The following is a 12,849-nucleotide window of genomic DNA, read 5'->3' on the forward strand; positions in this document are numbered from 1 at the left end:
AATTTATCTTGTATTTAAAAAATGATACTTAGCCCCGTTATGTTTTGAAGTAAAAAAAAATAGTAAATGATCAAAATAACCCCTTATTTGATTATTCTAAATGTTAAAATTTTTCTAACTGAAGCACTCTTATTGAAAAGTAACCTCAGATTTTTTATTTATAGACAAAAAAAATAAGTAAAAATAAAAACTCTCACATGATCATTGAAAGCTTAACCTTAATCTAAACTTTTTTGAAAGTGAAATAGTTAAAGTCTTGTGCTTCTTCTTATATTTCTTCCTCCACAAGAAGAACTCACATCTATCATTTTTCTGCATGCAAATATCAGTTAACATTCATTATATATTAATAGTTTTGGATTTTTATGTGGTATATTAAGATGTTTGAGTGCTAACCTTATAGTCACAACAACAGCCTATAAACTTCTTTCTTGGATTTTTTAATATTTTTGATGTGCGTATTGGTGTAATTTTATCACATCAACACTTCATTGTTGCTTTATTATATATCACATTTGATAATAATGAGGAGATTTTTAATAATGAACTTTATTCCATCTTCATTTGGTTTTAATTCATTAATTTAAAATTTTGACTTTTTTTTATTTTTTTTTATTCGGTGAGGGTAAGAAAATGAATTTTTGAATGATTATCTTTTTCAGAATTACTATTTTTCTATTATTTATACTGGTGTATATATAAATTTTGTGAGAGTTTTTTTCAGAAACAAGTGAGATTTTTAATTTACATATAGATCAGATTTAATTAAGGTTAAACTTTTAACGGTCACGTAGAATTTTTTATTTTTATTTTTTCTTTAGAAGTATGAGGTTTTGTTTTTTTATAGTAAGAATGATTTAGTCAGAATAATTTTAATATTTAAAATAACAAAGTAAGAGATTATTTAGATTATTTACTTTTTTTTTCTTTTAACTTAAAATATAGGGAGGTTAAGTGCTGTTTTTTTAAAAATAAGGAGACAGTTATGGAAAACATAGGGCCTTAAAGCTATTTGAGCTTTTTATCTTTCTACCTCAATTTATTTAGTCAGTGTTCGTCCCACATCTTTGCTGGTTGTATCGCACGGCTCTAGCTCAACAGCAAGGTTACGACGTGAGCACGCAAATCAGCGAGCAGGAGATGGGCGCTTCATCGTCCGCCGATCACGGCGAAATCGAGCAGCACCGGCGGCAGGAAGAGGAGGAAGCCTCCGCCGCCTCCACTGGCTTCCTCCCCGTCCTTCGTTCCTCCTTTCCCAACCTCTCCCCACCCGGCTCCTCCACCCTCCCCCTCTCTTCCCTCCAGGTACTGCTACTGCTACCGATCTAACGCTACTCGTGTACTCCTCGTCCGTTTACCCTTTATTCTACTGTTCTAGGCGGCGCTCTCCTTGGACGCCCCAACGCTTACGTCTGAGTCGACCCCCGTGCCGGATCACTTCCACCTCATCTTGGCCAACCTCGGCAAGACACTGGCCTCCCTCATCTTCCCCAAGGGAGACGATGGGGAAATCGACTGGATTGGCTTCTTGATAGGCTACAATCGGTGCTGCGCGAGGATGCCTGTTTCGCAATCCGTCAACTTGCTGTACAGATTGTACGCTGCCCTGTGCCGGGAAGCCAGCGCACCTTGCGGGTTGGAGTTCGATCCTGATTCAGATGAGAACGATAAGGTCGGTGGGAGTCTTCTGCCTGGAGAATTGCTCGTGCTTCTTTGGATTTGTTGGGTGATGGGGCATTCTTCGAGGATAGCGAAGATGCCCAAAGGGGGGAAGGATCCTTTAGTGCTGCCTGACGTGAGTCATCTGTTGTTGTCGGCGTTTGTATCGTGCGGTGTGGTTACGGAGGATGAGAGCATATGGCGATGCGATGTTGCGGGGATTGATAAAGGAGTTTCTGCCCAGAAGCTTCAGACGTGGGTCTTGACTACGGTGCCGGGCTTATCGAATTGCCTTGCGCGACATGTGCAGGAGAGGATCCGAGATTTCTCCACTTCAGCGGTATGCAAATTCTCAGCTTTTGAATGTCTTCGGGTGAATACAAGTACTATTTTCTGCGTGACTTCTTCAGTGACAGAGAATAGGCAATGTATTTGTGAAAATGGATAATCTGGCACCAATCTAGTACCAGGGATACCTTTAGGTATTCCACGTGAACTACTCTCAATTTAAGAGAAAAAAAAAGGAGAAAATATAATGCTTTAAGCTAATGGCTGGAATTTGTTGTGGATGTGGGATAATTATGATGTTAGTGAAATTTACTACATAACAACTTAGGAAGTGGGGAAGCTAGGTTGTTGTAGTTGACAACTGCTGCAATGTCAATCAGATACGAATGATGATTATTTTATTATAATCACTTCTTCAGGTTCAGAGTAGCCTAACTGGACAAGGTCTAATATATATGGAATATTCCTACTGCTTGAATTATGTCTCCTTTGATTTGTACAATAGCAATTCCTAGCATCTTAAATTATCTTCTCTGTAAATTGTACAATCAGAGTTTAGTAGTTTAATTTTCCCCTTTGATTTGGGGCATCCATAATTTACTGCTATAATTTAAATTATATCTTGGATAAGGATTTGCAAAATCAGAAATGTGAAATTGTTGGGAATCAATTAATAGGCTTGTTTGGGAGAATAAACACCCAGAAGTTATGTATTCCAGAGAATTTACTCCTGTAAACCCTAGCGTCATGCTACTATATCTTGCATATTTCTATATTATTTTTCAATGGCATGACATTTGTTGAACTTCAGATCTTGCTTATCTTCTATGGTTCATTACCTTTGATTTCATTGATATTACTGGACCTTGCTGCTAATTGGAGCACTGTTGGTTAGGCATTGGATTTATGGATCATTATATTGCTAAACCACATGCTTTGCTTAATCTTTTTGAGTAACTACCATGCACTACCTACTTTCAAAAAATGCGCAATGAACTGAGAGTGAAGTTATCATCACCAGCTAATTAGTTGGTATAATTGGCTCTGTGATGCTTGCCTTTCAGACATCATCTATGTTGGTTAAAAATAATTATAAAATGCAGAATTTATTATTTCTGCTATGATTGCTGTGCTTAAGTATTCTTGATGATAGCATTTTGGAGTTTGGACTGGGGAGCTCCTGTTGGACCTGTTGTAAAGTTGGATAAGTTATTAAAAGTCCATTTTTAATCCCGTTACATTGCCTATTACTATTCTGTATTACTATTCTGGCCCAGTGCTTCATTTCATGTTGGAGCCTTGGAGGGGCTTACGAGAATCTATTCTGATTTTCTCTGATGCTTGATGTCTTGGTTTTCATGCTTGTTTGGCTACTTAAACTAGATTTCAAGGGCCGAACGACATTCTTTTCCTATTGATAAAATGAGGAATTCTCGAGGAAATCTGTTGCCTTACCTAAGTTCTATATTGACAGGAGAGTGTGAGTTCTTCTGATTTAGTTTCTGATGATAATTCTAATGGTGATGTTCATGATGCATACCTCTTGACTCGAGGAAGGGCTTGGGCTGTATCCCTTACACAAAGAGAAAAATTAAGTGAAGAACTTTCTTCCTTCCAAGTAAACTCATGGGATCTTCTATATAGGTTGGTCATAGTCGCCATATGTTTTTGTTGATTTTATATCTCTAATTCAGTTTTTCTGAATAGTTTTAGCAGTTTTCATAATCTCTTGAATTTATTCTAATTATTTTTCCCAGGTGCTAATTTCCTTCTTTTTTGTTGTACTGTTTGTTGGATTACTTTCAATTATCTTTTCTTTTGTTTCAAAACTTGAAAATTTTCATATATGCTAATCTATTTGAATTGTTTAAGTCAATGTTACTCAACTACTCAGGAGTTCAATGCATTGTCTAAATGTTTGAGCCAGCTTTATTGAAGTTGTTTATTCTCTTGTTTATTATTCTCTCATGCTGTGGGTTATCATCTTGTACTATGTTGAACAAGTATTCTCATTGTTTCTGCCAAATGACTACGTAACAATGTACTGCATAAAATCCAAATATAAAGAAATAAAAAACACAACAACCTTACACACCTTCTTTAGTTTATACAAGGAGAATAAAAAGTGACAAACTCATGGAACTTTTTCTCACACATTATCAAAATGGAATGAAAAACCTTAATGAGACATTTTCTTAGATTAGAAGCTAGGTGCCCATGAAAACTAGCTGAACTTCTAACAGAAGTGGTATCAATGGAATGGTCACTTGCTGCACCTATTCTACCATCCTCTATACTTAATAATCAGCTCTATAAAGCTATAGATTTGCTCAACTCAGCTTTCTAAAATTGTCCAGAATTAATCAGCTCAACTAGAAACAACAGAGGTAATGTCAAGTTGATCATTTTTCAAATCTTTTGAAGCTCAACTGGTACTTGTTATGGTGATACAAAACCTCTCTGCCACTAGTACAAATCTGAGTAAGAAAATCTACAGTCTGATTTGCCAAAACCATGATATTTTCATAACAGACCTTGTACTTGTTACAATCAAGCTTCATCTTGTTTTCCCAAAACATCATTCATAATTCTTTAGTAAACCTCCCAAGATTTGTCCATTTTGTTTAAAAAATGGATTGCCGATATCGAATGACTCCACACATGGATTTTCATATATCCTCTGCCAAATGTTGCTTTTAATATATATATATATATATATATATATATATATATATAGAGAGAGAGAGAGAGAGAGAGAGAGAGAGAGAGAGAGCCCGGTTACGCCGGGCACCCCGCATGGCCGTCTGAGTGCATGCGTCTGAGTGCATGCGAGGGGCACCCGGATCCGTTTTGGGCGCCCCACATGCACTCAGGCACCCACGCGGGGCACCCAGTCTATCTATCTATATATATATATATATATATATATATTGATTGATTGATTGACATCCTTGCAAGCTCATTGTCCTATGCAAGACAATTGAACTTGGGAATTTTGAATAGTATAACCAATTCCTTGCTACACATCTCTTAACTTGCTACACCATCTCTTAATGATGCAGTGTAATGGGACCTAGTTCTCCTAAGGTGGTGTCCAACTGATGCACATGTAGGTGAAGTTGAAGTTAAATTATACAGTAATCCTAGACTTCCAGCAGACAAATATTGTCCTTGTTGTGACTTAAATAGGTTTGATGGTTTTTTAATATAAGAAACCTAAGTACCTAATTTTGTTTCTAAGTGTCATGGTTTATTCATAATTTGTTCAGGAAAAATTACCCTCTTTTAGTAAAATGTCATTTTGTATTTTTATGCATTTCATTGAACCTAATATTTGTTTGAGAAAATGTATTCCATGGTTTTATTTTTTTACATTGCAGGTCTTCAATTCATGGGAAAGGGTTGAGTAGGTTTTGGTCTAATGTTGAGGGTTACAACAGTTCGCTTTTTGTTTTGGTCTCTGCTAGTTCAGAAGATTCTACTGAACATAACAATCCTAGAAGATGGATAATTGGAATATCAACTGCACAGGGGTTCGAGAATAAAGATTCATTTTTTGGCAGCTCTGGAAATCTTTATGCAATAAACCCAATCTTTCGTGTTTTTCCTCCTTCTGGTATGTTGGATTCATTCTATATATGTATATGCATGTCTCACTAAGGCAGACAATCTAATATTTATTGAGCAGGGAAGGAAAAGAATTTCTTATACTGCCACCTGCGTCCTACTATTAGGGTCTATGAGCCAAACCCAAAACCCGTTGGATTGGCATTTGGGGGATCCATCGGCAACGAGAGGATATTTATAGATGAAGATTTTGCTCAAGTCACAGTGCGCCATCATGCAATAGATAAAACTTATCAACATGGTTCTCTTATTCCTAACCAGGTTGAGTTAGAAATCTGGTTCTATTAAATTGGAACCCTATGTTGGTAACTCTTTTGTGGATGTTGTTTTGACCACGCTAATAGTTGAATCCTTCGTATCTTTTCTGCGACAGGGTTTCTTACCAGTTGAAGCTTCCGTCTTAGAGGTTGAAGTATGGGGTTTTGGTGGGAAAGCAGCAAAAGAAAAGCAGGATGCTTTCAAGAACCGTGAGAATCTTTTCTCCGAACAGCGACGAAAGGTTGAGCATTGCATCACTTCTAGTAGCGTCAATCAAGAAGACAAAAAAAATCAACTAAAAAACCATGTTTGGCATCTTAATGCAGATTGATCTGAAAACTTTTGCTAATTGGGAAGACTCCCCGGAGAAGATGATGATGGAAATGGTATCTGATCCTAATAAAGTTCGACGGGAAGATCGGTAAAAAAAACAAACTTGGCCTTTTGCTAATAAAGTTTGATCCTCCTACCAACTTGTCACCAATATATATGGGTCATACGGTCAAGATAACTTCATGAGGTGTCCATCTCATTGATGTAAATGTGTGTTAATATATCGGCATGAGGTTTGCTATATAAATGTCATCTCCCTATTGAAAATAAGTTTGTCCTCAGGTAACTGTAATGTGTGGGATGGAATCCCACATACAAGTGACTTCTTAGTGACTGTTTTTTTTCATTAAGTTAAAATATATATTTTTTTATTATTATATTTATGATAATTTTAGACTCAAACTATCAAGACGTTTATATATCAACAAGGAATGTATATGTTTATTTGTTAATATATGATTAATTAATTGAAGTTTACAGTAATGATGTATTTTAATTATTTTTAAATTTACTATATACATGCAATATTTTTTGTATGGATATAGATGTATTTGGTAAATTTTTGTTTTACTTTTTTATTTTTTTTAAAAAAATAATAGAATGTTTCGCAAGAGTCAAATTTTTTGTTTATTATTTAAAAAATTGTATTTTAATTTATTATATGATGAAAACAAAAGATCAGCCAATTTACCAAGTGATGGACACGGAATTTGAAAGCTACTAAAAGACGTAGATCTATATTTATCAAAGGTGCAGTAAAATATATGAAAATTTTCTGCTATCCCTTTTGCCAATTTTTGTTTTTCCATCCCATTTTCTAAGACATCCTAATTATATTTTTATTTGAAAATTATTTTTATGATTCGGATGTGTATGCTCTCAAGCGGTCGAGTGAAGGTTGAGTGAGCATTAGTGTACTTATATGTGTTCAGTCAGACAAAGTTCGACCGAGCTTAAAGGAACTTAGCCTTATGCAACTTTTGATATATTACTGGTTGAGTGAAGGTCGAGCTAGCACTAGTGTGCTTATATGCGCTCGGCCGAACAAAATCCGACTAAGTTTAAAGGCACTTAGCCTTATACAGCTTTTAATATATTATCGGTCGAGTGAAGACTGAGTGGGCACCAGTGTGCTTATATGCGCTCAGTCGGACAAAACTCGACAGAGCTTAAAGGCACTTAGTCTTATATAGCTTTTAGTATATTACTGGTCGAGTGAAGGCCGAGCAAGCATCAGTGTGTTTATATGCGCTCGACCGGACAAAGTCTGACTGAGCTTAAAGGCACTTAGACTTATACAATTTTTAGTATATTATCGGCAGAGTGAAGGTCGAGCGAGCACCAGTGTGCTTATATGCACTTGACCGGACAAAGCTCAACCGAGCTTAAAGACACTTAGTCTTATAAAGCTTTTAGTATATTACCGACCGAATGAAAGTCGAGCGAACACCAGTGTGCTTATATGCACTCGGCCGAACAAATCCCGACAAAGCTTAAAGGCATTTAGCCTTTACAACTTTATATTACCGGTCGAGTAAAGGTCGAGCGAGCACCAGTGTACTTATATACGCTCGGCCGGACAAAATCCACTCAGGCGTAAAGGCATTCAGCCTGATAAAGCTTATAATACATTATCGATCGAAATATACTTAACAGAAGGTATTCTCAATATATACATGACCAGCTTGAATGATCAGTCGAGACATATTTAACAGAGGATGGTGTATAAGTAGTAAACAGCTTTATGACAGCTTGGCGAATTTAGCAGGAAATATTCTCTAGAAACTTCTTCAGTTACAATGACATATTCCTATTCATATTTCATCAGGAATATGAGTCATAAATGACAAAAGAGGTACATCTTGGGTACAAAAAAAATTCCTTAAGAGATTATTGCATGAAGCCTAAAGTAGTGCTTCATCTTCTAACAAACTCTAACAAACCGGGGACCACCTCATGAATAGGTTATATGAGGTAGTATAAAATGGGGAATTCTTTCCGTTGGCAAGGTATGCAACTCTAGCATCCAAAACTCTACTTCGGAGTACTTTCATTACTATACTTCTTCTTTTTCTTCTTCCACCTTCAAGAGAGAAAACTGACTTGAGCGTTGGAGGGCCTAGCCAGGGATTCTTACCCCGGTCTTAGGTCACTAATACTTTGTTGGCTCGTCTCACTGTGCATAGGATCGTTGAAGAGCTTCCGGATCTCTAGGAGTTCATCTTCCTTGGAGTCACCGTTCATCAGAGTTAGCATACCTTCTCACAGCTTTTAGACAGGATCACCAAGTATTTTTAAGGGGGAGAAAAGATCAAATATAATTGACAACTATTTTTGAAAACCTTTAAAATACTCTGAAAATTTATGCAAATACTCTAAAATATCTTAAACATTATTCTAAAAAATCTTTTGAAAACTCTAGATTTTTTAAAATAATGTTTTATCTCAAATATTCTAAGTATTTCTCTTATTATTCTTTCATTCCATGTTATTTTGATTCCCTAATTTTTTTGATATATGTCAAAGGGGGAGAGAATAAGATTAAAAGTTAAGGTTCCCTAAGGCATTAATTTCAAGGGAGAGATTAAGTTAAGGGAAAGCATTTATTTTAACTTATTTTCTTTGTTTATGCTCTATGTTTTACTTATTTGCTTTGTATATGCTCTATGTTTTTACTTAACTTTGAACTAGGTTGCCATAATTAAAAGGGGGAAGATTGTTAGTGTATGGAGCACCAGATAATTGAACTTGATTTTAATGATTGGTAAAGGTTCAAAGTTAAGGATAATTGTTATCTAACGAGTTTACTAAGTGCACAAGAAAGTTCTTGTAACGCCCGAAAATTCTCAAAACTATTTTAGAAATATTCTATGATTTTTCTGGAATTTTAGAATATTTTTATGGAATTTTTAGAGTAGTGGAAGTAGTAAAAATAAATAGGACCGTAAAATAGCCTACACGGGAATTGAACCCGAGACCTAATTGGTCATATGACTTATGGTGAACCATGGTAACCAAGTGAACCCAGCAGGGCCGTGCTAAAAGGAAAGAGAATCAATAATATTTATGTTAGATTTGGGCGGAAATTACCACTTAATATAAATAGGAAATAATTAAGTGAAGGGTTATTTAGATCGTGATTTTTCCTCTCCTCAAACCCTCACCGCCGACTTCCCTTCTCCTCTCCTTCTCTCGGTGCCAACCACAAGGAAGGCTAAGGTTCGGCCCAAGGGCACTTTCCGACGACGACTTCGAGACGAGGACGCTCCCCTTCGCGAGAAGAGCACGTAGAAGTAGGAGAATCGTCAAGGAGATCGTTCTTCCGGGAAAACTAGCGATTAGAATCGTAAGAAACTTCGAATAGGAGGTAAGAAACCCCTCACCTGCAGTATAAGTAGCTTCCGTGTGAATTCCATGTTTTAGTTTAGTAATATGTAGACTTTCGGCACAAGGATGCGAATTAGTGCATACTAAGTGTTCGATTAAATTATTTAGTACAGAAAAATGCAACTTAGGCATTTTAATAGCTCAGTAAATGCAATAGAAGCATTTAAATAGTTTAGTTAGGCTTGCCACAGCATATATGGGACTACGGTCCAATGGGTGGGCACCTACAGTTGCCTCTAGGTTCAGATAACCTAGTAGAAGCAAGGTAAATTAATTAACTATGATTCAGTATTTTATTTTCAGTAGTGGCACTGTACAGGATTAGATATCCCTTGGGTTGGACTCCCATAGTCGGTCCCTAGGTTTAGATAACCTAGTAAACCTTGCTAAATTCGGGATTTGCAACCCCGGGTTTAGTTGAGGATGTGCGCATAGCATGTACAGTTGCCGGGCCCATTAGCAGTATGATTATGTATTTTAATCTATTATATTATAGTTTTTCAAAACTCACAAAGATCAGTTATGTTAGTTGAGTTTGAATTCAGTTCCAGACTAGTTTAATTCATGTTCAGCTCAGTTTTCCTTGTTGTTACACATGATAGTTATGGTTAGCTTTGTATGCCATGCTTTAGTGTTCATGTTCAGCTTTTATTACACATGTTTAGATGATAGTATGTCATGACTAGCTTTGATTTCTATGTATGATAACATGCCATGTTTTAGTCTAATCAGTGCACTTTCAAACAGCATGTTTTAAAAGCATATTGCATCGAATGCATGTTTTAGTGAGGTAGATGGTTTCTTACTAAGTGAAAGCTTATAGATACTTTCTTTTCCTTATACTGCAGATAAAGGTAAAGGAAAGATGGACTAGCGGAGGCTGGAGGACAATGCTACGAGGATGTGTGTGGGCAGGAACTTGGAATAAAAGATCTTAGGGATCTAACAAGCTTTATTTATGTATTAGAACTTTCAGCAAAATTAGTTAACTATTAGAACCTTATTATTCTACACATAGTACATTTGCATGCCATGAATTAGTGAATCATGCGTGATATCATGTTTAAAATGTTAGCTAATACATGTTAAAAATGTTTCTAGCTGTTATAGACTTGATGTGTATGAGTTGGGCACGAAATAGTGCTGAAATCAGGGGTTCTGATTCGAAATCAGAAACCCAGATCGATCTACAGATCGATCAGAATTGGGTTGTGCCACTGGATCGGTCAGCTGACCAATCCAGTCGCGAACAGAGAGTTAGCGTCTGTTATGAATCGGTCAGCCGACCGATCCAGATGCGAACAGAGAGTACAGAAGCTCACTGATCGGTCAGCCAACCGATCAGTGAGCCACTTGTTGGGTTTTTCGGGCCGCAAAAACCGCTTTTCGCGTCGCGGAAACCCCGAATCACCCAAAGCCGTAGATCCGTGCAAGGAAAATTTCCGGAAAACATGAGTACAAGTTTTAATCCTTTGATCTACAGTAGATCTACAAAGAAAATATTTTACCTTCGATGCGTGCCCTCGCAAAATCCCGCTTGTCCAAGGTACGTGTCGGATCTCTAAAGTATCAAGATAGATACTTCTCTAGTGATATCCACACGAACAAGGAGTACTCTCTAGCACTCAAGGATGGAGAAGAAAGTGTTGGATCGAGACCGCGCTAGAGGGGGGGTGAATAGCGCTCGTGGCTAAAATCGTTCGATTATCGGAATCGTAAAACGTAAGAGTTAATGCAGCGGAAATTAAGTAAAGAGACACAGACACGAAGGAGTTACTTCATTCGGAGCCTAAGGCGACTCCTACTCGAAGGCCCGCGATCCTTGATCGCTTTCGGTGGGCAACAACTATAAATTCGTTAAATAGTTACAGATTGCAAGTACAATAATAAAATATACCAACAACAATGTAGAATTGAAAAGACTGAGCTCCGGGTCGTCGGGGTGTACTTGCAGCACTTCAGGATGGTCGTATTCGCAGCACGTTGCAGAAGATCGCTTTTCAAAGTTCTGTTTGAAGCTGCACCTCAACCCTCCTTTTATATGCGGTTCCGGGCGCCTTGATCCCTTCCAGGCGCCTGGAGTGTGACGTGGCCAACCAACCTGGATGCTCCACGTGGCGAAGTCGCGCAGGGGATAAACTTTGGTCCCGGGCGCCCGGACACTCTTTTTCCAGCAGGTTCCTCACCTGCAAACAAAGGTTAGTCCGAGCAAAATACCCTGCAAGACAGTGTTAGAATATGATAAAACATAGTAAGGAATAAACGACAGTCTTCGGACTGTCCGAGTCTGACTTTGGATTTCCAGCCGGAAACCCTAGGTCGACCCGACGCCTACTGTTCCCTCTGCGGGGAACGCGTCCTCACCTACTCCACTCAGGAGATTTACCTGTTGCCAGCCGATCCTCCAGATCGACTGGACTTTTGCTCAGCACCCGATGCTTCCGGACTTTCTGTTGGACATCCGCTTCCCCGGCTAGTCCAGTCTTTCACCTGGTTCGCGACACCAGGACTTTTCACCTAGGGTTACCACCCCCTAGGACTTTTGCCTGAAGCCCTCGACCTGCCAAGACTTTCCGCATAGGGTTACCACCCCCTATGACCTAGGGTTACCGCCCCCTAGGGTTTTTCCTTTGCCTAACCGCAGCTAGGACTTTCCTGAAATCCTCAAGTAGACTTGTTAGACTAACAAACATCTTAACTTTGAATTCTTTGCCGTTATCAAAACACGAGTTCGATCGTCGGATGCTTCCCGCACCAACAGAAAGACCCCAAGTGTGCTAGCACTCTCTCTAGGGCTCTCGGATGGGAATGGAAGAAGAAAGGAAAGCAAAGAAGAGAATACAATACACTCCTCTAAAAATATTACCTTTCTTCTTGGACTTCTTGGATTAACTCACTCAACCACCTTCTTCTCACCATGGAAGTCACGACAACATCTAGCCAAGAGAGGGGAGAAGCAAGGAAGAAGATCATAGAATGAATGCACACATAACTCCACAAAATCAAAAACCCCCTTACCATTAGTGTGGTCGGCCACACAATGTAACCCCCTTCATTAATGTGGCCGGCCACATTAAAACCAAGGGAAGAGTGTAACCCCCATGAGGTGGCATACCTCATGAGGTGGAGGTGATGTGGCAAGGATGAGTCATCCTTATGATGTGGCAATACATCAAGTCAAACTTGATGTTTCAAATTCCATTTGGTCAAGTCAAACTTGACCAATTTCTTCCTTGTTGAGTTAAATCCAACCTTTGATTCAAGTCAATTTCAATTTAATGAATCTCAATTCATTAA

The 12,849-nt window shown here is 38.0% G+C and overlaps 1 protein-coding gene across 1 annotated transcript; it reads left to right on the top strand.

Annotated features, from left to right (window-relative positions):
• Positions 1-1,053: 1,053 nt before the first annotated feature.
• LOC122054949 lies at positions 1,054-6,542 on the top strand. Its single transcript, XM_042616363.1, has 7 exons — positions 1,054-1,305; positions 1,379-1,999; positions 3,422-3,591; positions 5,328-5,563; positions 5,636-5,835; positions 5,948-6,073; positions 6,159-6,542. Exons 1-7 carry the CDS (start codon positions 1,141-1,143, stop codon positions 6,255-6,257), a joined length of 1,617 nt encoding a protein of 538 aa, XP_042472297.1. The 5' UTR covers positions 1,054-1,140; the 3' UTR covers positions 6,258-6,542.
• The last annotated feature ends 6,307 nt before the right edge of the window (positions 6,543-12,849 follow it).

The sequence above is a fragment of the Zingiber officinale genome, chromosome 1B (genome assembly GCF_018446385.1).
Source record: "Zingiber officinale cultivar Zhangliang chromosome 1B, Zo_v1.1, whole genome shotgun sequence".
Classification (NCBI taxonomy): domain Eukaryota; kingdom Viridiplantae; phylum Streptophyta; class Magnoliopsida; order Zingiberales; family Zingiberaceae; genus Zingiber; species Zingiber officinale.

Bases quoted from the DNA above. Each gene is read 5' to 3' on its own strand.
- LOC122054949 (XM_042616363.1), top strand. From the start codon at position 1,141: ATGGGCGCTTCATCGTCCGCCGATCACGGCGAAATCGAGCAGCACCGG. The intron at 5,564-5,635 runs GTATGTTGGATT...TTTATTGAGCAG, and splicing joins TCGTGTTTTTCCTCCTTCTG to GGAAGGAAAAGAATTTCTTA. The intron at 6,074-6,158 runs GTTGAGCATTGC...ATCTTAATGCAG, and splicing joins TCTCCGAACAGCGACGAAAG to ATTGATCTGAAAACTTTTGC.